At 40.0% G+C, this 26,820-nt stretch overlaps 1 protein-coding gene across 1 annotated transcript in view; it reads left to right on the top strand.

The window, feature by feature from the left end:
• ABHD3 (abhydrolase domain containing 3, phospholipase) overlaps positions 1-11,304 on the top strand; it is a 44,336-nt gene extending 33,032 nt beyond the window's left edge. Inside the window, exons 6-9 of the mRNA XM_045527998.1 lie at positions 4,075-4,248; positions 6,121-6,169; positions 6,252-6,417; positions 10,451-11,304. Of these exons, the coding sequence (XP_045383954.1) occupies positions 4,075-4,248; positions 6,121-6,169; positions 6,252-6,417; positions 10,451-10,629 (568 nt within the window). The 3' untranslated portion in view covers positions 10,630-11,304. The remainder of the gene's footprint in view (positions 1-4,074; positions 4,249-6,120; positions 6,170-6,251; positions 6,418-10,450) is intronic.
• The last annotated feature ends 15,516 nt before the right edge of the window (positions 11,305-26,820 follow it).

Raw genomic sequence — 26,820 nt, 5'->3', positions numbered from 1 at the left:
AAAAAAGAAAGAAAGCTAAGAATCTTTATGACCATCAGCTATAGGACTCCTGAGTAGTAAGCAATAATAGGAGAGCAAGCTAGGGAACAATGGCTGGTTATATATATATTCAACTATACAGAGTTCAGGCCCTACCACAGTTCCCACCATGTGGCCTTTTATTCATTCTGTAAAGGTCAGTTTCATGATTATTGTGAACCAAATCTCAGATATCATTGATTTTGTTTGTTTGTTTGTTTTTTGAAGCAGGGTCTTGCTCTGTCACCCAGGCTAGCTAGAGTACTGTGGCATGATCAGAGCTCACTGTAACCTCTCAAACTTCTGGGCACAAGCGATCATTCTGCTTCAGCCTTGCAAGTAGCTGGGACCACAGGCTCATACCATCACACCTGGCTAACTTTATTTTTTTTTTATTTTTATTTTTTGAGACAGTCTCGCTTTGTCACCCAGGCTAGAGTGTTGTGGCGTCAGCCTAGCTCACAGCAACCTCAAACTCTGGGCTCAAGTGATCCTCCTGCCTCAGCCTCCCGAGTAGCTCAGACTATACGTGCACACCACCGTGCCCAGCTAACTTTTTTTCTATTTTTAGTAGAGACATGGTCTCACTCTTGCTCAGGCTGGTCTTGAACTCCTGACCTCAAGTGATCCTCCTGCCTCGGCCTCCCAAAATGTTAGGATTATGGGCATGAGCCACTGTGCCTGGCCCAACTGGTGTCTCTAAAAGGTGGAGTCTCTCTTAAAAAACAAAGAAACAAACCCAAACCATGATACCATTGTTACATCTGAACAAAATTAAAAATTCTTAACTGTCATCACATATTCAGTCAGTGTTCACATTTCCCCAGTTGACCATTTGTTTGGTTTCACATTTATTTGAATCAGAAGCTAGATAAGCTCTATGCATTAGAATTGGAATGTCTCTTAAGTCTCTTAATCCAGGGGTTCTTCCTCTATCTCTGTCTGTTTCCTTGTAGTTTATTTTTTTTATTATTTTGGTGAGAAAAGGGGGTCCTTTTCCTGTCAAAGAAAAAAACACCCTGTTTTGGTGTAACATCTTGGGATTATTTTGCTCTTAAGTAATAACCAAGAACTATTCTTACCTACTTGGTCGTGTCTACTCCTGGATCTTCCTACTCCTGAGTTTCCCTTTCAGCCCTTCCAGTTTGTGCATTTTACCCCCCTCCTAGCAATTACTGACCTCCGCTAAAGAGTAGGGTCACCAAAACTAGGACCCTGGAATGAATCCTTCGCGGGAGTCAGCATTATCCTTTAATGGCCTGGCGAGCCACAGTACTGGGGTATACAAGCAGTGCAGCTGATCTGAAACTGCTGTCACAGTCACCCTGCAAGTCATTTGGATTGGAAAAAAGAATGAAGGAGAATTTTTACCTGTTTCTTCTATGTCAGAACCTGAGCGATTAAAGAAATCAAGTACCGAAAGTTTACTGAGAAATGGAATTAGGATATCATCCTTTCTCTTAGTTGGGACTGTTAAACTCAGATTTTTGACACTGTTGTTAGATTAAACTCAATTATGGTCCCTCTCACCAAAATAGAACTAGGACAGAATTAAGAAAGTTAATAGAACAAAAAGAAAAGTAGAAAATATGTGATGGGAGATAAAGACAAATAACAGGAAGGAATAGGAAGAGAAAACAAGCTATTAGATCATTAAGTATGAAATGTCCAATTTCCTTAAGTACTAAGTTTGACAGTCGATACCTCTGACATTTCACTTTGACACTTATGTTTATTGTGAAGGTACATCCTCAGCCTTTCAAACACACTTTTTGGCTTGTGATTATCTTTCACATTTTTTTTAGAACAATTTTTGTGAAACCATGGATGTCACAAATTTGTGTTATTTTCAATTTTGAGTTCCGTTGTGGAATCAATGCAGTGCAGACAGCTCAAAATATCAATGAAGTGTTTGGGAAGGATGTGGCTAATGAACACACAGTACATTGATGGTTTGAGAAATTCTCTTCTAGTGATTTTAATCTTGAAATGAGGCCAGGCACGGTGGCCCATGCCTATAATCCTAGCACTCTGGGAGGCCAAGGCAGGAAGATCACTTGAGGTCAGGAGTTCAAGACCACCCTGAGCAAGAGCAAGACCACGTCTCTACTAAAAATAGAAAAATTAGCCAGGTGTGGTGGCATGCACCTGTAGTCCTAGCTACTCGGGAGGCTGAGGCAGGGGAATCACTTGAGCTCAGGAGTTTGAGGTTGCTGTGAGCTAGGATGATGCCACAACACTCTAGTCCAGGTGTCAGAGCGAGACTTTGCCTCAAAAAACAAAACAAAACAAAACAAAAATTTAAAAAATCTTGAAAATGGCTGGGCACAGTGGCTCACACCTGTAATCCTAGCACTTGGGAGGCCGAGGCGGGCAGATCGTTTGTGCTCAGGAGTTCGAGCCCAGCCTGAGCAAGAGCAAGACCCCATCTCTACTAAAAAAATAGAAAGAAATTAGGTGGACAACTAAAAATATATAGAAAAAATTAGCCGGGCCTGGTGGCACATGCCTGTAGTCCTAGCTACTCGGGAGGCTGAGCAGGAGGATTGCTTGAGCCCAGGAGTTTGAGATTGCTGTGAGCTAGGCTGATGCCACAGCACTTTAGCCTGGACAACAGAGTGCGACTCTGTCTCAAAAAAAAAAAAAGAAAATCTTGAAAATGAGCCATATGAGCGACTTGAGACCAAGGAGATAATGATGAGCTGAAAGCTGCAGTGGAAGCGAATCCATCTCAACCTATGCAAGAATTAGCAGCAAGGTTTGACATTACTATTCTAACAATATTGGACCATTTGAAACAAATGGGCAAGGTAAAAAAAAACTGGATAAACAGATTCTGCATGAATTAAACCAGTATCAAAAGAGAAATCATCTGGAAGCTTGCCTTTTTTGCTGTCACAAAATAAAGACAAACCATTTCTACATATTGTTATATGTGATGAAAAATGGATTATATTTTGACAATTGCAAATGTTTGGCACAATGGTTGGATAAAGATGAAGTGCCGAAACACAGTCCAAACCAAATATTCATCAAATAAAGCTAATGGTGTCTGTTTGGTGGTCCAGCACTGGTATTATCCACTACAGCTTCATGAAACCTGGTCAATTGATTGCAGCAGATGTCCACTGCAACCAGTTGGAAGAAATGATGAGGATGCTTGCGATTAAGCAGCCAAGATTGATCAATAGAGACAGGCCAATCCTCTTGCAAGACAACGCTTGACCATATGCTGCCTAAACTACAGCAGCTGGACTTGGAAACTGTCATCCACCATATTCACTAGACCTTATATCAACTGACTACCACTTCTTCCAGGCTTTGGACCACTTCTTGCAAGAAAAAATATTAAATTCTTAACACACTGTGGAAAATGCCTTTTGCAATTGCATTGCCACTAGCTCTCCAGCCTTCTTCACTGCTGGCATAAACAAGCTACCGTTAAGATGGCAAAACTGTATCGATAGGCACATACTTTGGTCAATTGTACTGCTTCTTGTTTGAGATAAAATAAACTACATCTTTTGATTTGAAATCAGACATGTCATATTTAATAAACTAAATACTTTAGGGGCCAACTGTTCTACCACAACTCAGAAAGTCTGACTCTAGGCTAGAGAGCCCTTTAGAAAGTTGATACGAGGTGCAAGGATCCTTGGTGACTAGGATGGCCACCTGGACCAATTAACTCAGAATCTCTGGGGGTGAAACCCAGATACCAACAGTAGTTTTAAAAACTCCCTAGGTGATTCCAGCATGCAACCACGCTTGAAAACCACTCTTAGGGTAGATTTCTCTCATGTTTAATTTCATAAGATACATATGTAAGGAATAACTATGATTTGTCCCATTCACAGTATGGCTGACTGCAAGATAAATACATACATGAATGTAAAGAAAGAAGGAAGATATTTGCATGCTCTTCCAAGATAGAGGACTTAAATACTGGTTTATATTTTTCTTCTCCATAGTTCATGTGAAGTCTATAGTTAGAAATAGGATGTTTGAGAAATATAACAAATTAATCACTGAATTTCCTGTTTCTCCTCATTTTAGAATGCTGCTGCTAAATTACCTGGGCAAAACTGGGCCCAAAACTCCTTTGATGGCAGCTGCAACTTTTTCAGTTGGCTGGAATACTTTTGCTTGCTCAGAGTCATTGGAGAAACCCCTGAACTGGCTGCTTTTTAATTACTATTTGACAACCTGTCTCCAGTCTTCAGTTAATAAGTGAGTTATCTTTAAAACTTGTTGCCTCCAAATATTTTAGATTACATGGCCTAACAGTAAAAAAGTTGTAAAGCATAATACTACTGACACACGTATATTTATTTATACATTGTGTGCATTTACTACTGTACCAAAATATTCTCTATGTTGTAAATGCATACAGAAATTAAAAAACATACGTATAAGTTAAAAATATAGATAAAAGTTGTGATGTTTTCTTTCTGAATCCCAGTGGATTGATTGTCTTGTACAACCCCTAAGGTATGTGCCCCACTTTGAAGATCTCTATTCTAATCACTCTCAATTCTAGAAGAGTAAAATCATTAGCATAAAATGAGTTAAGTAATGTTATGAGCTATTTCCTTGGACTTTCTACTTGTTGCTAATCTTCTCAGTACCTAATTCTTACCTAGGTAGTAAGTAATGTATTAAGTGAGTTCAGTGCTGAATAATATGGCTCCTTAAGCATGTGGGCATGGAATGTTTGAGAGACTAGGAGAATGCAGCTCACTTAGACATTCTCAGTTCTCACAGTTTCAAGTTTTTTTGTTTTGTTTTGTTTTTGAGACAGGGTCTCATTGTGTTGCCTGGGCTAGCTCACTGTAACCTCAAACTCCTGGGCTCAAGCGATCCTCCTGCCTCAGCTTCTCAAGCACGTGCTACCATGCCCAGCTAATTTTTCTATTTTTTTAGAGATGGGGTCTCTCTATGTTGCGTAGGCTGGTCTTAAACTCCTGGCCTCAAGCAATCCTCCCACCTGGGCCTCCCAAAGTGCTAGGATTACAGGCATGAGCCATGATGTCCGGCCTTCAAGGTTCTTTTATTACCAAAATACTGTCTTTGCATTAGTTCTTCTGGAATTGTCTGTGTGTCTTCTGACAGTTAAACTGGCATGGTAGCAAAGAACATGGAGATGTTTCTATTTATTTTTTATTATATGTTACCTTAAATTTTTAAGTGAATTGATAAACTTAAAAATCAAACTCAAAAAGTATAATTTGTACACGACTTATTGAAAACCATAGTTATCTTTTGAGTTGACATTAAACATTGGATTAAACTTAACCTGTTTGTTATATTACAGATATCGATTATAAATATTGCTAAAAAATACCAAAGAATCATCATATCATTAATTATTCAAGTGCTCACTGAAATGGGGGACAGTAGCAAGAACAGTGAAGAGTGATTTGAATTAAAATATCAGTTGTACAAGAAAAATGACCAACATTTAAAAAATAAGTACTCAAAAATATTCTAGTTTTTAATATAGCAGTTTTTAAAATAATATCATTAGGTAATTTATCCAACTAGAAGATTCTGGCTTAAGGCATTTTTGGCAAAATTGCTTTATTAGTAGCAGTGTGTATGTACAATTTGTTATGAAACAACACTTATTTTTATTTTTATTATTACAGTATTGGCTCATTCTTCCTCAATCAAAAAAAAGTACTTTTGGCCAGGCATGGTGACTCATGCCTGTTATCCTAGCACTTTGGGAGGCTGAGGCGGGAGTATTGCTTCAGGCCAGGAGTTCAAGATCAGCCTGGGCAATAGCGAGACCCCATCTCTACAAAATATTTCTCAAAAAAATTAGGCATGTTGACACCCACCTGTAGTCCTAGCTACTCCCAAGACTAAGTAAAAGGGTTGCTTGAGCCCAGGAGTTTGAGGCTGTAGGAGCTATGACGATGCCACTGTACTCCAGCCCAGGCCACAGAGCAAGACCCTATCTCTAAAAAGATAAAAGTCCTTTAAAAAAATAACTTGAGCACCAACATCAATGTACTACTCCTATTGTATATATATATTTTAGGTATGATTAAGGTAGGAATGACCTTAAGTTTTACTTCTGAAATTCTTTTGTTCCAGGCACCGGCATATGTTTGTAAAACAAATTGATATGGATCATGTCATGAAGGTAGGAGAGAGAAACTTTATGTAATACTTTTATTTCTTCTTTTTGTTCCAAGAATAGATATAATTTTGGTTTTGTTTTTCAGGCTAAATCCATCAGAGAGTTTGATAAACGATTCACTTCAGTCATGTTTGGATACCCAACAATCGATGATTATTATACCGATGCCAGTCCAAATCGTAGACTGAAGTCGGTAGCAATTCCAGTGTTGTGTCTGAATTCTGTGGATGATGTTTTCTCACCTAGTCATGGTAAAATTAACATTTTTGTATCTATTTTGACATGAATTAACTTTTAAAAGTATTCTTAGGCCAGGCATGGTGGTTCACGACTGTAATCAGCACAGGCTGAAGCGAGAGGATCACTTGAGGCCAGGAATTAGTTCAAGACCAGCCTGGGCATCATAGTGAGCAAAAAAATAAAAGTAAATTAACTAGATGTGGTAGCACGTGCGTATAGTCCTAGCTACTCAGGAGGCTGAAGCGGGAGGATCCCTTGAGCCCAGGAGTTCGAGGCTGCAGTAATCTGTGATCATGCCACTGCACTCCAGCCTGGGCAACAGCGAGAGACTCTGTGTCCAACAAATACAATATTGTTCTTTTTAAGACAATGTAGTAATAAATAAAATATTTTCCACTGTGATAAATGAAAAATACCTGCATATTCATAACTTAGTATCTAAATGTTTCAGATCAATTCTTAAAACATTTTCTCCGACCCTTATCTGGTCCATTGTAAGAGCTTCAGAACAAACATGACTCAATATTTTGCTTGTTCTCATTTTTATAACTTTCCTTCTTATCACATACACTGGTTTTTGGAGATTATGTTACAGTATCTTTGCCTCAAGAGAGCACTGTCAGGCTGGGCTCGGTGGCTCACGCCTGTAATCCTAACATTCTGGGAGGCCAAGGCAGGAGGATCGCTCGAGGTCAGGAGTTCGAGACCAGCCTGAGCAAGAGCGAGACCCCGTCTCTACTAAAAATAGAAAGAAATCATATGGACAGCTAAAAATATATATAGAAAAAATTAGCCGGGCATGGTGGCACATGCCTGTAGTCCCAGCTGCTCGGGAGGCTGAGGCAGGAGGATTTTTTGAGCCCAGAGTTTGAGGTTGCTGTGAGCTAGGCTGACGCCACGGCACTCTAGCTCGGGCAACAGAGTGAGACTCTCTCTCAAAAAAAAAAAAAAAGAGAGAGAGAGAGCACTGTCATCACCTTCCTATTCTTCCTGAGGTTGCTATACAGAAGAAATTGAAGTTTTTCTTCCCTTTTAACCTGAAAGAGAACTTGAGACTTTACAAACACAGTGCCCTTGAAAATCTCAATGAGTGGAGCATATTTGGACTAGGAGGTCATATTTGAAGAGAAACAGTCTTTGTTTTCCCCCTGGATACCGTATAAAAGAAAATTATTCCAAAATTAACTTTCTTGTTTTCTTAATTGAGAAATGTGAAATTTGGTAACAAAGTTATGTATGCATGTGTTCATATATTGAAGCAATATAAGATGATTAGAAGTAATCATACTAGCTTAAGAATCAATAAACTTGACCTCTATTATAATTTTTTTCTAATGAAATTTCTCAAAGTATTTTATAAAACTTTTTCTCCTTACTTCCCCCTAAATATTATACTTTAAAACTATCTATGCTGGGCGCAGTGCCTCACGCCTGTAATCCTAGCACTCTGGGAGGCCGAGGCGGGTGGATTGTTTGAGCTCAGGAGTTTGAGACCAGCCTGAGCAAGAGCGAGACCCTGTCTCTACTAAAAATAGAAAGAAATTATATGGACAGCTAAAAAATATATATATAGAAAAATTAGCCGGGCATGGTGGCGCATGCCTGTAGTCCCAGCTACTCAGGAGGCTGAGGCAGGAGGATCGCTTAAGCCCAGGAGTCTGAGGTTGCTGTGAGCTAGGCTAACACCATGGCACACTAGCCCGGGCAACAGAGTGAGACTCTGTCTCAAAAAACAAAATAAAATAAAATAAAAATAAAAATAAAACTATTTTACCCAAGTATTTCATTTAAGAAATTATTCTGACTACAAATATAACACATATGTATTATGGAAATTTCAGAAGATCCTCACATATATATATTTTTTAAAGTACCTGTCATTTCTGTAAGAGATCCCATTTTATTGTGTGGTTTATGATTAATCACAAGTAATTTTAGGTAGCTGGAACTTTTGGCCTTTGACCACAAATCAGAAAATGAAACTGAACTTTAATATCAGTTGAATTACATGGTGATTTTTTAGTGTATTTTTGTTGAATTAAAGACGTCTAGTAGTATTTCTCTATCCATTTTTATGTTTCAGTGACCTTTCTACCAACAAAAAATTCCCAACATTTTAACCTGACCCACTTGGGTGAAGTTTAAGCTCATTACTTCTATTCTTTCCCAAGCCCTTAAAATAGTCTTGCCACACTGAAATAGTGGACAATTGTCTGCAGTCTGAGAGAGCAGGCAGCCAGCATCTTTCACATGACTCGAATGTGGCACAGCCTTTTGTTCTTCTGGTATGACTGTAACGGTCAGTGTTAGAAATTTTTGAGTGTATCCAGAGTGTGAAATTGGGGCTCTTAATAATTCCATTAGAGCAAAGGAAGCACTCTAAATGTATGGTGAAGAAAGTAAAGCAAAAATAGTATCAGTCTTTCCCTACCCTCCTAAATTGCCACACATGATCCCAAGATAGATGTTCACTTTTAAATATTCTGTCTTGAGATGGATGCAGCTAGCTAAAGATGTGAGTTCAAGACCCCTTTTGGATGCGAACTTGGCTTGTTGAGCTTTTGCTGTAGGGTCTCTCAGTTTATTCTTCAGAGTGTTGTCAGGGGTCAACTTTAGATCATCGTCTAAATAGGCAATTTTTGTAGAGAGCAGCACCATCCGGGAAGGGGCCCCGTTCTCTCATAGTGTGTCTGCTTCCTTTGTCTCCTTAGAGGGGTGTGGGGTAGGGAGATCTTCCCTTTAATTAACTCATTTACCCCTAAAACTCAGCCCAAGTTGTGAAGGTCTAATTATTGCATCAGCCACGTCATCTTAATTAGGGAGATAAGATTTAGCAGTATCTGAAATCAAAACACTTCTCATGCCAGGTTTCAATCCATTATAGACCTTAAATCAGAACATTATCACTGTCTGAACTCAAGGAAGGAAGAAAAAAACACTTTAATTCATAGCCTTTAAAGTTTATACTCAGGGTGGATTTTGCAGAGCATATGAAAAGACAGTCATTACTGGTGAATTATAGTAAATACACAACTATGTTTGCAAAATAAAGTTTTCCTTTCTCTTGACTACAAATAAAAAATTCAGAGAAGGAACAAAAAGGAAAATTCATCCCATGTTTTAGCACTCAAAGATAAACACTGTCACCGTTTGGGAGAATTTTATTCGTTTTTTTGTTTTGTTTGCTATCTATATATGTTTTTTCTATATAAATCATATTTATAACTTTCAAAACTTAATATAACCACTGATTGGCTTTAAGAGTCTAATGTCATATAAAGTTAATCAACATCATATATAATGAATTTATGACTCTCACAAAGGTGCTAAAATTAGTTTTTTTCCCTGGTGCAACACCTAAGTTGGAAACTTAGAACATAATGTTAGGATTCACCATTCCTTGAATTATCTTACTTTAATTTCTCAAAGCAAGACTTGGCCTATATTTTTGTTATGATTAAATCTCGGATTAAGATTTAATTTTTCCAAAAATAAAGGTCCAGTATATGAACTGTTATAAGAATATAGATGCTTGATATAAGTTAGTCAGACTAGGCTGGGTGCAGTGGCTCACGCCTCTAATCCTAGCACTCTGGGAGGCCGAGGTGGGCGGATCGTTTGAGCTCAGGAGTTCGAAACCAGCCTGAGCAAGAATGAGACCCCATCTCTACTAAAAATAGAAAGAATTAGCCAAACAACTAAAAATAGAAAAAAATTAGCCGGGCAGGGTGGCACATGCCTGTAGTCCCAGCAACTCAGGAGGCTGAGGCAGAAGAATTGCTTAAGCCCAGGAGTTTGAGGTTGCTGTGAGCTAGGCTGACACCACGGCACTCTAGCCCAGGCAACAGAGTGAGACTCTGTCTCAAAATAAATAAATAAATAAATAAGTCAGTCAGACTCATCCCATTTAGCCATCCTCTACAAATATTATTTTATGGTGTTTTTATTTATATTGATTAGAAATGATAAAGGGATACACTTTTCCTAACAGAAAACTAATGATTATTTTTCTCTCTCTTACCGCTATTCCTTTTTCTCCTCAAGCTATTCCGATAGAAACAGCTAAGCAAAACCCTAATGTTGCTTTGGTCCTTACTTCTCATGGAGGCCATATTGGTTTTCTGGAGGGAATCTGGCCAAGGCAATCTACTTACATGGATCGAGTCTTCAAGCAGTTTGTGCAAGCCATGGTTGAGCATGGACATGAACTCTCCAACATGTAGTTCTTCAGGTGCATTTTGTGTGAACCACCATTGTAAAGGCAGCTCAGCTTAGTGCACAAATTTTAACTATTGTATGTAAAGCAAATAAGCCAGCAAAATGGGTGAAGAGGTCCAGAATGATATGCAAAAACTACTTTTTAGGGAAACAAAACTTTGTAGCAAGACATTAAATAATATTAGATTGTTATTTATGTAGATTTTATTTTTACTATGCCTTACCAAGTATGACCTTAAACAAAGTAGTACATACATGAAATTGCACTTAACCAAAACTATTGTGTAAAAAAATTTTAATTCCTCAGGGTTTTAATTTAGGCTAGTATTTTTTTAGATTACTCATTTTAGGTGATTTAATGGTACTTTAATAACTATTAAGAGACTGATTATGTGAATGTAAGTTATAAGGTGGTACATTCCTAAGGGTATTTATACTTGATGATAACATGAAAGCCGAAATTAGATAAAATAAAATGCGATATTTTATGTGTTCTAACTTTAAAAAGCAAATGCAACAATGTTAGACTGACCTCTGTTTGTGCTCTTTTACTCTGATGATAATAAATTAGGGCTGGTTTTTGTTTTATAATGATTATAATTTACATGCTTATTTTTAAAATAGTATATGTGCACACATATATATCATTATATTAAAATAAATTCTTTCATTTTAAATTGTTTCTTTGTGAGTTTTTATCTCCAGAAGGGGCCCAGAAAGTAATCCCTAGAAAGGAATTTATGATAATTTCATGAATGCATTAGTAAGAAACATTACAACTGTTTTGCTTCACTGTTTCCAGAATATCAGGCTCACATCATTTGTGAATACTTTCAGCTGCAGGAAACCTAACAGTGCCTTAAGGAATAATGACACTTAATTATCTTGCATCACAAGAAATCTCCTGTCAGGCAGGCCCAGGGCTGGTGGCTTACCTGATGTTATCAAAGACCCAGGCTCTGTTTTCACCCTGTCCTTAGCAGTTATCTCCTAGACACAGGGTGGCTGCTGCAATTCCAGACATCACATTTGTGTTCAGAGAAAGAAAAAGGGTAAGGCCTGGGGATCAGACACGTCTGCCCTTTTGGGAAAGTGAAAGGTTTCCCAGAACACTTGTACCTATATCCGTTGGCCAGAACTGTGTCACATGGCCACCCAAATTGAGTGAGACTGGGAAAGCAAACTTTTCCAATGATAGTGGAGGTAGGCAAGGGAGAGGGGGTTGGCAGTTGTTGGGCTAACCAGCCAATAGTGATATCTTCCATATCATTCAACATCTTTTCCCACCTCTTTTACTATTTCAATCTATTTAAAAAATACATATATTTTTGCCTCAGGTATCACGTTGAGAAAACTATGTATAAAACATTAACACAAAATTATTTACAAAAAATGCCACCTTTTGAGGGATTCCTGATAGTGTACTTGTAGACTCTCTCAATACTGTGTCTAAGATGATAGCGCTGATAGCACCGGTGCTTTTTCATCTGTACAGGTATTCTGATTCGGTCGTAATAATTACATTCAGTCTATGGATGGGGGGGGAGGGGGGCGCTGATCCTGCTTTTCAGAGTTTTCTTCTAGACTTTTTCGGAGACTATCGTGAAGGACAGTCTTTTTCTGGGATTAAAAACCGTAAAGACCATGGACACCTGATGTGCAAGGAGCCAAAAGGAAAGAAGAATCCTAAAGCCTTTATTTCAACTTCTGTTTCTAGTCAAGTCAAAAACCCTTGATCTTCCCCGTTGTAAGAGGTAAGAAATTTCTTTTTTCACTTTTAGTTGATCTGCTTTCAGTCCCACCTCAGAGTCCTGGCCACTACATTTAGGAGTGAAGTATGTGAGTAAATTATGACTAGATGAGAAAGATCTCTTGTGAGCCCTTGAAGGAGAGGGTCTGCATCTCACATATTTTATGCCCCAACACATTTTCATAATGCTTTGTAAATAGCTAGCTAAAATTTTGGATTTTAAGGTATATATGGAAAAAAAAATACGGCCGGGCACTGTGGCTCACACCTGTAATCCTAGCACCCTGGGAGGCCGAGGCGGAAGGATCCCTAGAGGTCAGGAGTTCGAGACCAGCCTGAGTGAGAGTAAGACCCCATCTCTGCTAAAAAAAAAAATAGAAAAAATTAGCCAGGTGTGGTGGCCACACGCCTGTAATCCCAGCTTCTCAGGAGGCTGAGGCAGGAAGATCTCTTGAGCCCAGGAGTTTGAGGTTGCTGTGAGCTAGGCTGACGCCACAGCACTCACTCTAGCCCGGGCAACAGAGCGAGACTCTGTCTCATTAAAAAAAAAAAAAAAGGCATATGTGGATACTTTGCTGGCCTGAATCATATTTTTAACTTCTTTACTGAGATATTCACATATAATAAGATTCACCCATTTACAGTGCACAATTCAATGGTGTTTGTTTACAGAGCTGTGCAGCCATCAGTCACTACAACCTAAGTTTAGAGCATTTCATCACCTCAAAAAGAGACCGCACCCCCCAACCCGTTCATAGTCATTCCTCTTGCCCGGCCACTCCCTCAGCCCTAGGCAACCACTAATGTCTGTTTCTATAGATCTGCCTATTATGGGCTTTTTATGTAAATGGAATCATATAATGTACGATCTTTTGTGACTGGCTTCTTTCACTTAGCATAATGTTTTAAGTTCATGTGTACCACACATCAGTTTTTCAGTTTTGGTTTTTTTTTTTTTTTTGGTCAAACTTTTTTATTAAGCACATTCCACAGTACAAAGCTGGCAAGAATATTAACTGTACAATTTGACAGTTTCATTAGCTGTTCAGACACAAATTTATTTCAAACAGATAACATAATTACAAGTTAGAATTGGACCATCTCAGTGCTTTAAAACAATTAATACAGTAGTAATTTACAGTTGCTTCACTATGGTTAGCAAAATAAAGTCCAGAGTATGGCTGAGAATTTCTATTATAATCCCAGAAAGTCAGAATTCTTTGAGTGCCAGGGTCCCCTGCTATAAATTAGTAGGCACAATTCAAAGGTTGTATGTGTATTCAAAGACCACGCTCTCCCAAGGAACAAGAGGCACTTCTATATTAAGCATGCAAAAACAACAAAAAATCCATTCATTCAGAAGAATTGCCTACCCCTTCCTCATGCCTCCCCTGGGCTTTCCTAACCAGTTTTTTCTTTTCTTTTTCTTTTTTAATCCCTCCAGACTCATGAGGACTAACCAGTGTGATGTTGAAGCTGTAAGAGAAAGAAAGATCTGAACTCTTACCTTTTTTCTTTTGCCCAGATTCCCAAGAAGCTTGATGAGTCATGCCTATACAGAACTAAATCTTGCCAAAAGAATTTTATTAACCCAGTATAATGTGGTTTACTTTCCAACTTGATTCTGATATAGCATCATCACAGGAGAAATAGACGACCGCCTGATCTTAACTTAGGCATCCTAACTGACTCCTGTCTTAACTCAGGCATTCCTTTCCACTGACTCTAGGTCTGCAGACAAAGCCTGCACCAATTGCCAACTAAAGAATCCCTGAAACCCACCTGTGACTTGGAAGCCCCTGCTTTGAGATGTCCTGCCTTTTCTGGCCCAACCATTGAATACCTTCCATGTATTGATTTATGATTTTACCTGTAATTCCTGCCCCCAAGAATGTATAAAACCAAACTAATCCAGCCACCTCAGGCTCATTTTCTCAAGACCCCTTGAGAACATGTCCCTCAGGCTACTGTCACACACATTCAGCTCAGAATAAACCTATTTATATTGCTTTAGAGTTTGGGTTTTTCCATCCACAATTCCTGGTTTCCAACGTGGTGCTCAGAGAAGACTCAAGACACACATCCTGCACCCCCCCGCCCCTCCCCCTGCTGAAAGAGTCACCCCAACCCAGAGCTAAGATACCAGCACAGGCCTGTTGATGCCCTACACCCCCACTTCAATCCTCTCCTCAGACAGAACCTGGTAAATTCTCCTGAGCCCTGGACCTCCCACTACATGAAGGGGTCCCCAATCTATCGTGAGCTGTATAATTATTTCATCATATATTACAATGTAATAATAATAGAAATAAAGTGCACAATAAATGTAATGCACCTGAATCATCCTGAAACCATCCTCCCCCCTCCCACTTCCATGGAAAAACTGTCTTCCTTGAAAATGGTTCCTGGTGCCAAAAAGGCTGGGGACTGCTGCACAGATTGACAGTCCTGGTTTATTCTGAGCTGCCATTTTTTTTCCTAGGAAGTTGTTGTTTGGGTTTCTATTACCTCTATTTGGAGGTGCATTCTAAAGAGATTTCTCTTAATTAATCTCAAAATTAATCTCAAAATTAATCTCAATTGGCTTGTCTGTACATTTGCGCAAGGGACCAGACTGTCATTTTGGTAGATAAATGGGAAACTAAGCTCCTCAGTTCCAAAGAGAAAGGGTGGTTTAATTCCTCCCAGCTGAAAGGTGCCCCTGGGGAATGTCTGGGATGACTCTTTGAGACATGAAGTGGCCCGACAGGGAACCCCCCAACAAAATTAATTAAAAGAAGGCTCATTTAGGAAACTCATATAAGAGCTGATCACTCAGTGTTTTGAGTCCTCTCAGAGGTAGTAGACCTCCAAAGAGAAACTGAGACATGGAAGAGGGCAGGAACGATTCAGTGGTTAAACACTGTGGAGTCCCGCCCACAATCAGCACACTGTGATCCACTACAATAACCCCAGGCCACAGTCCAGTTCCTTCTTCTAAAGAAAAATGGGAAACAAATCCTCCCAAAATGAGGGAAGGCAAGGAGAATGGCCCCCCTGGAGCACCCCAGCTGGTTTTATGTTTAATAATTACAGCACCTCTACTTGCAAGTATTTGTGTAAATAGGAAAATCTTACTAAGGATAACCTAGGTCTATGGTTTCCAAAATGGAGAACTTTTGATATTCCCAAATTGGTTTTCTTGTGCATTAAATTAGAGAAATTAGGCTCCCAAATCAAGGAAAATCAGTGGGGGTCATACTATAGCTGGCACCTGAAATCATCCAGAAGAGGGAATGATGAACTTGCCTCCTTCCAGGAAGTTAATGAGACTGTCTTGGAATTAAAGAAACTAGCAGAAGCCACTACTGAAATCAGGAAGGCACCAGAAACCATCTCTCCTTCTGCTCCCCCAACCCTCTGCTCTCTGAACTTTCCTGTCCAGATGATTTCATTTTTCCTCCTCTTCCTTCCCCTATTCCCTTACCTTAAACTGCAAAAGGATCAGAAATAGCTAGAGGAGAAGATGAAAGAGTAGTTGCTTCTTTTAGACTAAAACCCACCGGAAGAGGGGATCCTAACATATTGTGTACACCCTAGACCAAATCACAGTTAAGGGCCCTGGTATCTGGATTCCCTGACCCAGTCAAGACCCCCTTGGGTTTGCCAAGGAATTCCAATTAACACTTAAGACCTATGATTCAGGGTTTTCTGATATACATCAGCTAATTGAGTTACTGGTCCTCAAAAACCAAGTGGAAGAATGGTTTAGGGTAGCTGATTGGAAGCAGCCTTTAGATGATTTTGACAAAATAGATGCAAATGGGGGAAAAAAATGCAGGGAACTTTGCAACCACCTCTGTGAGAATTACTACAGATATTCCCCAAAGTTAAAGACTGGACAAAGGTACAACAATGTTAAATACACCCAAATGAAACCATGCCTGATTTTTACACTGGGTTTGAAAAAGCATTCAAATAACATTCAGGGATACCTCCTGAGAACTTTGAGCATGGTAAAAGTGACATTTTGCTAAATTCTGGATTTATACAAGGCTTAGATGATGACTTAGTGACCTTGATAAAAAGAAATAATGTGGCTTGGGCTTCTCTGCCCATAGCTGAATAATTGTCACAAATGATTATTAAGAAAGAAAAGGAAACAGCCTCTAAGATTATGAGTTTACAACTAAAGCAACTTAGTAACCAAGTTGGAAGGTCACAAGGGTTTCATTCCCCCCCAAAGATCACAACAAGCCAAAGAGGAATCAGTTTGCCACTATTACAAAAAGAAAGGCCATCTTAAAGAGGATTGCAAGAAACTTAAATGGGTGCTTGCACAAAGGGGCTGAAGGCCCCATAGAAAGTCACCAAAAGAACTTTAAAATCAGAATAGAGATGCTCCAAGAGAATAGAGAGGGGACTTCCAACAAATGCTTTAGGGGAAATAGAAATATCCATAAATGCAGAAGACACTAGAGCCCTTGTGCACACTGGTGCTACACCGTCAGTCCTCCACCCTACCTTGACTAAATACCCTCTCCCTCAGAAAAAGCAAAGGTTCAAATGGGGGTTTCAAACTCCCCAATTGCAGGTTTTAAATCTAATCCCCTTCTACTTAAATTGGGAGAATTTATAGGGTAGCATGTTTTCCTTATAGTAGATAGTGCCCCTATTCACCTTCGGGGTTGGAAGTTCTTAGAGACCCATTATGCCCAATCTCATTTTGACAGAGGGAGAAATGATTCTCAGTTTAGGAAACAAAAGCCCACATGTAATGTTTTGCTTAATAAAGTTAATCAATAATTTGAACAGGGGGAATTAAAGCCTTTTTTTAATCAAAAATACCACATTCTTTTTTTGTTTTTGGAGACAGAGTCTCACTTTGTCACCCCAGCTAGAGTGCAGTGGAGTCATCATAGCTCACGGCAACCTCAAACTCGGACTCAAATGATCCTCAGCCTCCCAAGTAGCTGGGACTACAGGCACACACCACCGCACCCAAGTAATTTTCCAGGTTTTTTAGTTTTGTTTTTGTTTTATTTTAATTTTATTTCAGAGCGTTATGGGGGTACAAACGTTTTGATTACATAAATTGCTTTTATAAAGTTTGAGTCAAAGTTATAAGTATGCCCATCACCCAGATAGTGTGCATTTTACCCCTAGGCCCATGTCTATAAGAGTTTTTGAACATTTTCTTCTAGAATTCTTATAGTTTCATGCCTTAGGTTTGTATTTTCTCTTGTATTTCATTAAGCTTCCTTATAATCTATATTCAAAATTCTTTGTGAGTCATTTCAATATTCTCATTTTGGTTGGTTTCCTTTGGTACAGTGTTATTGTCTTATGTTTTTCAAGTATGCAGAGATCTTTCACTGATTTCTTCTCATCTGGAGCAGCTTTTGCTTCTTATTTTTGGATTTTCTTTTGATTAGATAATGGCATGCCCAGTTTAATCTTGGAGACAGGTGGTGCTTGTGGTTGAGACTCAACTACACCCTGTATGATTGAATCAGTAAATGCTATAAAGGGCGTGCAAATTGACCTCCCTGTCAGTAGGTGGAGCCTGCCAGAAGGAACAAGCTGCAGTATTGTTTCGGGGTCCTGTGACTGGCTCTAGTCCCTCCACAGAAGCACTTGATTGCCCCAGGTGGTGGGTGGGGCCCTGGAACTTCAGGTGAGTCCTTATTCTCTGCCACAGAAAAGGCAGGTCGGGGAGTGCAACTGGGTGGGGCTGGGTTGGTGAGCGTGTCCCCAGGCTCCACCAAAGCTCCCAAGGGATCTGTTTTAGCAAGGGTCAAAGATCTGCTCCCAGCTTCAGGGCAAAGCTGCCAGGAAGGGGCTATGGTGGCCTCACTCAATCACAAATCTCCCCTCCTTGCCCCTGAGCAATTTGATGAGACCTGAGGATAGAGGATCTCACCTGTGGGCCTGTCCCTGGGTCCCCAAAGATCTATCCCTGACCATGCCAGGGAGAAGCACGCTGGACCCAAGTTGCCCACTGGGTGCCCAAGCAGGCTGGATATTCCTGCACCTCAGGGCATGCCCCGCACTGATGGAGTCCCCTGGCAAGCAGCACCAGGGACGGCCAGCGGGCAGGGAGCTCATAGTCCCAGCACGCCTCAGTCTGCTGTAGGAAAGGTCTCAGCCCCATTCTCTGTGGAAGCCTTGGCGTGGTGGCTCTATTGGCTCTATTGGCTCTATTGCCTCTCTTGGCAGCCACAGGTGGGAGAGGTGAAGGGGAGAAAAAGATTCTGGAAAGGTTTGAGCCGCGCTGTCTGGAAGGCCGGGTGTGGTAAATGCACCAACAGAGAGGAGAAGCAGTTCCGGTGAGCCCCAGATCAATGTCTCTGAGCAGCCACGGGCAGGGCAGGGGAAGGGTGTTGGAAACGACCCGCGGTGTCATTAAGAAAGTAGTCAGACACTGCAGATTGTCTCGGCAAGGCCAAACCTTTACTTCTGATGAGGAGGGGGCAGCCAGCCGGCGCGCGCTGCAGGGGCTTTCTCACCTTTCATCCCCAACGCAGACCTGCGGCTCCGTCGCATCCCACTGGCCCCATTTCCGCCGCCCGGGCTTGTTCTCACCCGCTGGCTAAGGGGTGGTGTTAAGACGCAAGGGAAGAGAGGGTAGGGGGCTGTAGGTGCAGTAAATGTTTAAAGTTAGGCGCAGTAAGGTATGCGGAGGTGTGTGACTTCCTGACACTCTGGCAGGAAAGATCAAGGTTATCTCCCCCTACAAGGGGAAGAAAACAGTCGGAGTGGAAGACAGACAGCACTCTGGTCCTCTCTGTCCCTCTCTCCAGAAGGCAGCCCACCCAGCATGTCCAGACGCTGGGGTCCTGCAGATCCCCTGGGACCCACCGGCCCCCTGTGGCTCCCATGGTCTGGGCTGGAGTTGGGAAATGTTTGTGTGGGAACAAGCGAGGAGAAAACTGAGGGGCTGAGGCTCCCTGGGGAGGACAAGGCTGCAAGCTGGGTGGAGAAACAATATGGCGCCTGCCATCTGGGCTCTGGAGTGCAGCGACGGGAAGTGACCCCGAGGGCACCAGCTGCCCAGTGCTTCGTCCTCACAAAGCTCCCAGTTCACCGGTGGTGGCAGCAGCTTTGGGGCTTGTGCGGGCAGACGAGCTCTCCAGCAGCTTGGGAACCCACTGACTGCCAGGGAAGCGGGGGGGGGGGGGGGGGGGGGGAGAAATAAGCCGCTCCGCCGAAAGAGCAGCCTTGCTGAATAACAGGAAAATATCTAATCCTGCAATTTCCTAACACCTGAAGATCAATCATGAGCTCTCCCTGCTCTCTGCTGTTTCTCTCCCAGGCTGGCAGGCACCCTGCAGGGTTCCTTTGTCACAAACATCTAAAAAGAGCTGGAAGACAGAAACAGAAAGGAAATGTAAATCTTCCTCTTTACATTTGCCAGAAACTGCTTTCAGAATTTGTTTTACAGCCTCAAGGTGTTCCTGAGGGTCTGGGGGAGGGGGCCGGGGGAGGGGGGTTGGGGGGGGTGATGGTGGGCAGGCCTTGGTTTCCTGCCCAAAACTATCTCGGGGGCACACTACCCACTTTCCTCGGTCTCTAACTTGCAGATGGCTGATCATGGGACCTCTCAGCCTCTATAATCACACGAACCAATTCCTTATAATAAATCTCTTTCTATATATCGCCTATTGGTTCTGTTCCTCTGGAGAATCCTAATACAGTTCCCCCAAAGAGTTTATTGGTTTCCTTTTACCTACCAGTCTGTTTGCATTGCTATAAAGGAATACCTGAGGCTGGGTCACTTAAAAAAAAAAAAAAAAGGTTTATTTGGCTAATGATTCTGAAGGCTGGAAAAGTTCAAGACTGAGTACCTGCCTCTGGTGAGGGCCACAAGCTGCTTCCACTGATGGCAGAAATTGAAGGGAACCCAGTATGTGCAGAGACCACATGGCAAGAGGAAGCAAAAGAGCCAGAGTGTGCGGTGCCAGGCTCCTTTTAGCAACCAGTGCTCGTAGGAACTAATAGAGTGAGAACTCACCTTTGAAGGAGACATTAATCTACTTGTGAGAGATCCATCCCCAAGACCCAAAAATCTCCCATTAGCCGCCCCCCTACACTGGGGATCAAATTTCAACATGCGATTTGGAAGGACAAACACCCAAACTATAGCAGCAACCAGTGTATTCAAATCCATAGTAGCCAAATCCCTCAGATGATGTACACTATTTCCAGCAAGAACAAAAAATAATTATCAAATACTTTAATTCTGCAGTGGGGAAGTACCCAATAAAAACAAATGCCAGGCCCCTGACTCAAATCTTAACATTTCAGAATAGAATTCAGGTTCAGACTGTGAAGTGATTGATGTAGATCAGCATGTGAAATGGAGCACATGTGGAAGTGACTCTTGTTTAATTGGAAACATCTGCTGGCACCTTTATTGTCACTGAAATTGCAAAATCTCATCCCTGATTTAGAAGGCTCTTACTGGAAAAAAGTAGCTGTTGAATGGCTATTCGATGAACTATGGATTAAGACAAAGGAAATTGAAGCTCTAGTCTTATTAGTTTTTGTCAGTTTGCTTTCCGTATTTTATTTGGCTTCTAGAATTGAAAGGTTGATTTTTTTCCCCCTCCAGATGCATCAAAATAATCCCTGAGAAATCCCCAGAGCGAAAGGCTCAGGGCCAGCTGTGTCCTCAAATGGCCGGCTCTGTCACTATGAAGGCTGTTTGTTAGTGAACACAGGACAATCGTGGCCTTAGCTGCCTTGCAGTTCCACTCCTCCAGGACTTATTGCTCCCCTGCAGCCAGTAGACAAGGGCCAATTATTATGAGATATGGCAGTGATTTGGAACAAGAGCTGATAGACATATTTTGTTTCCAGAGCACATAGCTTATTGGAAGCCTATTTCAGTCAAGAGATATGGGATTGTTTCCTACCTCCTCTCCCGACAGGCTGACCTCGTATGGTGTGTTCCTTACTAGAAGTCCTAGGGAAGAATCAGGTAAAAATCTAATTGGTGTTTGATTTTCCTGAGCATGACTTTATACAGATGGAAATGTGATCTTCATTACAGTGGTTTTAATGTAAGATTATCATGTTTTATAAAGCAACAATATCTTGGAGAAAAAAATTGCTATTCAAACCCAGAAGTTATTTGGTCTCTTTAAGCAATAAGTTGGCACAATATGGATATTGCATTTGCTGTTGTACAGCAAAAAAGGATAATATTCAAATGTCAGATAATAAAAAGTGTTGGTGAGGATGTGGAAATGGGAAATCCCATGTATTAATGTTGGAAATGTAAAATGGTGCACCCACTTTGGAAAATAGTTCATCAGTCCCTCAAAGTATTAAACATAGAGTTAGTATATGATCTAGCAATTCCATTCTTAAGTGTATACCCAAGAGAACTGAAAGCATATGTCAACAGAAACTTGCACATGAATATTCACAGGAATATTATCCATAATAGCCAAAGTATAGAAATAACCCAAAAGTCTATCAACTGATGAATGAATAAATGAAATGTACCCTTTAAAAATGGCTAAACTAGCCGGGCGTGGTGGCTCACGCCTGTAATCCTAGCACTCTGGGAGGCCAAGGCAGGTGAATCACTCGAGGTCAGGAGTTCAAGACCAGCCTGAGCGAGACCCCGTCTCTACTAAAAATAGAAATAAAAATTATCTGGACAACTAAAAATATATATAGAAAAAATTAGCTGGGCATGGTGGCGCATGCCTGTAGTCCCAGCTACTCGGGAGGCTGAGGCAGTAGGATCGCTTAAGCCCAGGAGTTTGAGGTTGCTGTGAACTAGGCTGATGCCACGGCACTCACTCTAGCCCAGGCAACAAAGTGAGACCCTGTCTCAAAAAAAGAAAAAAAAAAAATGGCTAAACTGTATGGTATGTAAATTGTATCTCAATAAAGCTGTTAAAAAAAAGAAAATAAATGGCAGTAAAAATTCAAACATAAAGATTTAAAAGTAAATTATAGAAAATAAGGCTTAGACTTCCCAACCTCAAGAATTGTGAGCCAAATAAATTTCTGTAAATTAAAAAGAAAAAAATAAAGCTTAAATCTAGAGGGGAAAAATTTACTAACTTCTAATAACTTAGAATCAGCTCTTCTGTTATACTAACTTGAACTACACAGTATCTTCCAATGACTGACATAAATAATATTCTCTATACCAAGTCAAACTAATTTAGTTATGCCAGTTGCAAGAAGTTTATCTTGAGTATTCACCAGAAAGAAATACAACTTAATGGTTTGTATCCTATGGGTGTTTATTAAGATTGTCATTCACTCTTGGATCTATAGGACCTATTCTTAAATGAATGACGAGTTTATCTACATATCAACAGGAAAATTTTCTTGCCTTTCTATGCTTCAACAGACATGTTATTACAGACCTTAGTCTACTTAACTTAAAGTTAAATAAAAGGTATCACCTTTTGTTTCTGTTGCTAAAACAGGCAGCCAGAGGTAGCAGAGCCAGTAAAATCTGAGCTGTAGAGGAATTAAGGGGATGAGAATTTAGGTTGTCCCAAGATAGTCAATCTTGAGGCAATTTGGTCCAGGAAAGTCAAAAGTTGAGAATTGGCCAGAAAGGCCTACAAATGGGGACCCTGTGAACCACTCAAAGCAGAGGGTTTTATTGGATTTCATATGTATCACTCTTAACTGCCAGGACCTGCATCAACCAACTACACCAAACCTACCTCCAATTCTGCAGCTTAACAATGAGCTGTTTATCATTCAATTAAGAACAGAGAGAAAACAGCTTGTTTGTTTCGTTTATGAATGTCGGGAGATAGTCACAGTGTCAGATACCAGCGTGCAAGAGCCAAATTTCAAAATTTCATCTTGGTAGTTTGAAATCACCACGGTATGAAAGTCAGCAAAGGCTACAAACTGTTAAATATTAATATTTACTAGTGCACCACAGGCTAATAATACCTAGGCCTCTGAAACTTTCCTAACACCTTTAGTTTTATTCATCAAACATAAATATGGCAAATGTCTGATGCCCACACTTCCCAATGTCATTTTCCAGGATAAAATTGCTAGGGTGAGAGTACTCAGACTCTGTTTATTTATTGTCCTTCAACCAAATTTTCAAGCACAGCTTTGAAAATTGTGTAATATTGTAGATATAAAATGCACAGAAATAGTAAGCTGAACCATATGAAACTGTTTTTATAGGCCAATCACATATCAGCAATTTCTTACGGCCCATCATCCAGTTTAAGAAACAGAACATTACCTAGCTCAAAACTCAGTAGTGTCCTTTCTATTACAATTCCCCTCCTTGTTCCATCCCTCAGAGGTAACTGCTTTCCTGAATTCATCAGTCATTCTCATGCATATCTTTCGATTCTTTTTCAGAGATGGGGTCTTGCTATGTCGCCTAGGCTGGAGTGCAGTGGCTACTGACAGGCGCAATCATTGCACACTACATCCTCGAACTCCTGGGCTCAAGCAATCCTCCTGCCTCAGCCTCCAAGTAGCTAGTACTACAGGTTTGTGCCATCATGCCCAGCTAATTTAAAAAAATTTTTTATATAGTTGGGGTCTTGCTATGTTGCCCAGGGTGGTCTTGGACTCTTAGGTTCAAGCGATCCTCCTGTCTGGGCCTCCCAAAGTGCTGGGATTACAGGTGTGAGCCACCACGCCCAGCTGAACATTCACAGATTTTGGTATCTACAGGGGATCCTGGAACCAACCCCTCACTGGTATCGAGAAACAACTGTATTTGTCAAATGATAAGAGTATTTAATATTATCAATTTAAAAGAAATCCCTTTATGGCAACTGTATTAATAATCTACAAATTAATGGAAAAAACCTAGCATAGAATAAGCATTAAGTACATCAGTTTGCACACTATCAATAAATTATTTAAAAATTCACCAGGATAATTACATAAAATCGAGTAATAGAAAGAACTAGTATCTTTATACTGTTCAGTCTTCTATACCCTGGAATATGGTACTGTTCTTGGTTTTATGACTCAGGAATTTTTTTTAAAAAAGGCTAAAACTGATTTTTATCACTGTTCCACAAGATAGGAAAATTACAGAGTTCTAGAGACATGGAAAATCTTACTCTCTTTGCGAATTCACAATGCATATTAAACTTTCAGCACAAAGTGGTTGTATAATAGTAACCTCTACTTAAGACTAAATGAACCAGACTAGAATTTCCATAGTTCATCAAATCTAAGACATCGATTTTCAGATACATGGTTATTTTATGTACTAACAAAGAAAAAATGCCTGCTAATTTAAATGCCAAATCTGAATTTATGCTATTTAAGATGCATCCCAATGTCAGAGATATGAAAAATTTTTAAATTAAAGTCCATCTTAGAATAAATGAAATATAGTTAGAATTCAAGCAGAATGGTGTAAATAGTAACAAAACACATAAAATACTTACGTATAATCTTATCAAAATTTATGTTAAATATGGCAGATCCTAATTATTCATGGATTCTGTATTTGGGAGTTGCCCACTTGCTAAAATTTATTTGTAACACCAACCAAAATCAATACTTGCAGCACTTTCAGTCATGTGTGGATATGCACATTCCCAGCTGACACTGGACGAAGTGTTCTGCCTTCTGGTTTCAGTTCTCATGCTGTAAACAAATGTCCTTTCCATGGTCTATTTAGAGCCACATTTTTGCATTTTTGTTGGAGAGTTCATTGTTTAAAATGGTCCCAAGGTTTACTGCAATCTACTGTTCCTAAATTCAAGAAGGCTGTGATGTACCTTTTGGATAAAATAAGCGTACTAGATAAGCTTTGTTCATGCAAACAGAAAAACACATAAAACAAGGTTACGTATTGATCGGTTGATGAGAATGTTGTGACCAAAGGCTTGGGAGCAATGGTTCAGTATTCACAGCAACTTTACATGAGATAACTACTGTGAATAGCGAGAATTGATTACATGGGACATCTAGAGACTTTGCCACTATTCTTTTCTTTGTAAACAGAAACTCATTATATACTAACCTTCCTCAAAATATGTGAAATACATACACAAAGCTTTAAAACTGTACTAAGCTGGTTCAGATAAAGACAGCACTATCATGTTCTCACACAAAAAGATCTCAATGTTGCAAAATTTCTCTTCCTTTTCAAAAGTATTTATTCTGTAGAGCCACAAGAATTTCATATTAAATAATAAAGACCAATATCAGACATACTTTTAATGTCTCTAGAAAATGTCCACTACTGGTTTATGACAGACATTCTTCATGTTATATGGAGGTATCTTCTAGGTTAGGTCTTCAGGAACAAGTGCTGTTACTAAATGTTACGTAGCATTTATCATAGGCAATACACAATTTTGTTTGATTGCTGACTATATTAACACATTTCAAAATACTAAGACATCTTTACATAACCCAACATAATTATGCTAGATTAAAAGATACTGTAAAATTTGATTTTCTATTATTTCACTTTAGGGTGTTCTAGCTATACTCATAGTAACTTTTTTTAAATCTCAATCTTTAAATGTTAACAGTTGTGTGCAAAATGCAGCAGTGCTAAGATTCTGTATGCCTTTGGTGGGGTGTCAAAAGCAGCATATTAAAGTCTAACCTGTTTTCTATTCATACTGCACTGCTTCCCTTATAGCTAATGATAGCAGTTAGTTCAAATAGCATTTTGCTCACATAAAGCCCTTTCATGTAAAAATTGATGACTTCTAGTGGAATAAATTCAATCTAGTAACCACTGTGGTTTATTCCCATATTTAAACTGTCACCAGATTGGTTTCACACTGCAAACATCCTAGACATGAAAACTCTCAAAATAAAACATAGTTTGTTTTATATAAACTAATGTAAATTATTATTAACAAAAAATCTTGTTATATGGCATTTTCATTTAATTTTATTTATATATTTTTTGAGACAGGGCTGCCCAGGCTGCTCAATATGTTGCCCAGGCTGCTCAAAACTCCTGGGCTCATGCAATCCTCCCATCTCAGACTCACAAGTAGCTGGGATTATGCATGTTCACCTCCGAACCTGGCCCAAAATTTTATTTGCTTTTTTAAGAGAGAGGTCTCACTATGTTACACAGGCCGGAGGGCTATAGGTGCAATCATAGAACGCTATAGCCTTGAACTCCTGGGTTCCAAGTGATACTCCCAAGTAGCTGGGACTATAAGTGTGCAATGGTACCCGGCTCCAATTTTTACGTAGTATCTGCTTCCATTTTAGTCTATAAGCTCCATGAGGGCAGAAGCAAATCATGTTTATTCACTACTCATGCAGGGTCTTCTCTGAATCTCCTATCTTGCTGCACTGCACTACAGGGGTCCTTTTGTCTTCTGCTTGGCATATTCTGATCTGTTGGTGCTCCTACCAACAGCAGTTCCAACAGATCAGAATACGGAAAAGAATGAAATCCAAATATTTCCCAGCTTAACTTACAAAAAGTATGGAGAAAAATTACATATTGGTT

Source organism: Lemur catta, chromosome 16 (genome assembly GCF_020740605.2).
Source record: "Lemur catta isolate mLemCat1 chromosome 16, mLemCat1.pri, whole genome shotgun sequence".
Classification (NCBI taxonomy): Eukaryota; Metazoa; Chordata; class Mammalia; order Primates; family Lemuridae; genus Lemur; species Lemur catta.
This window is presented reverse-complemented; position numbering and strand designations above follow the sequence as displayed.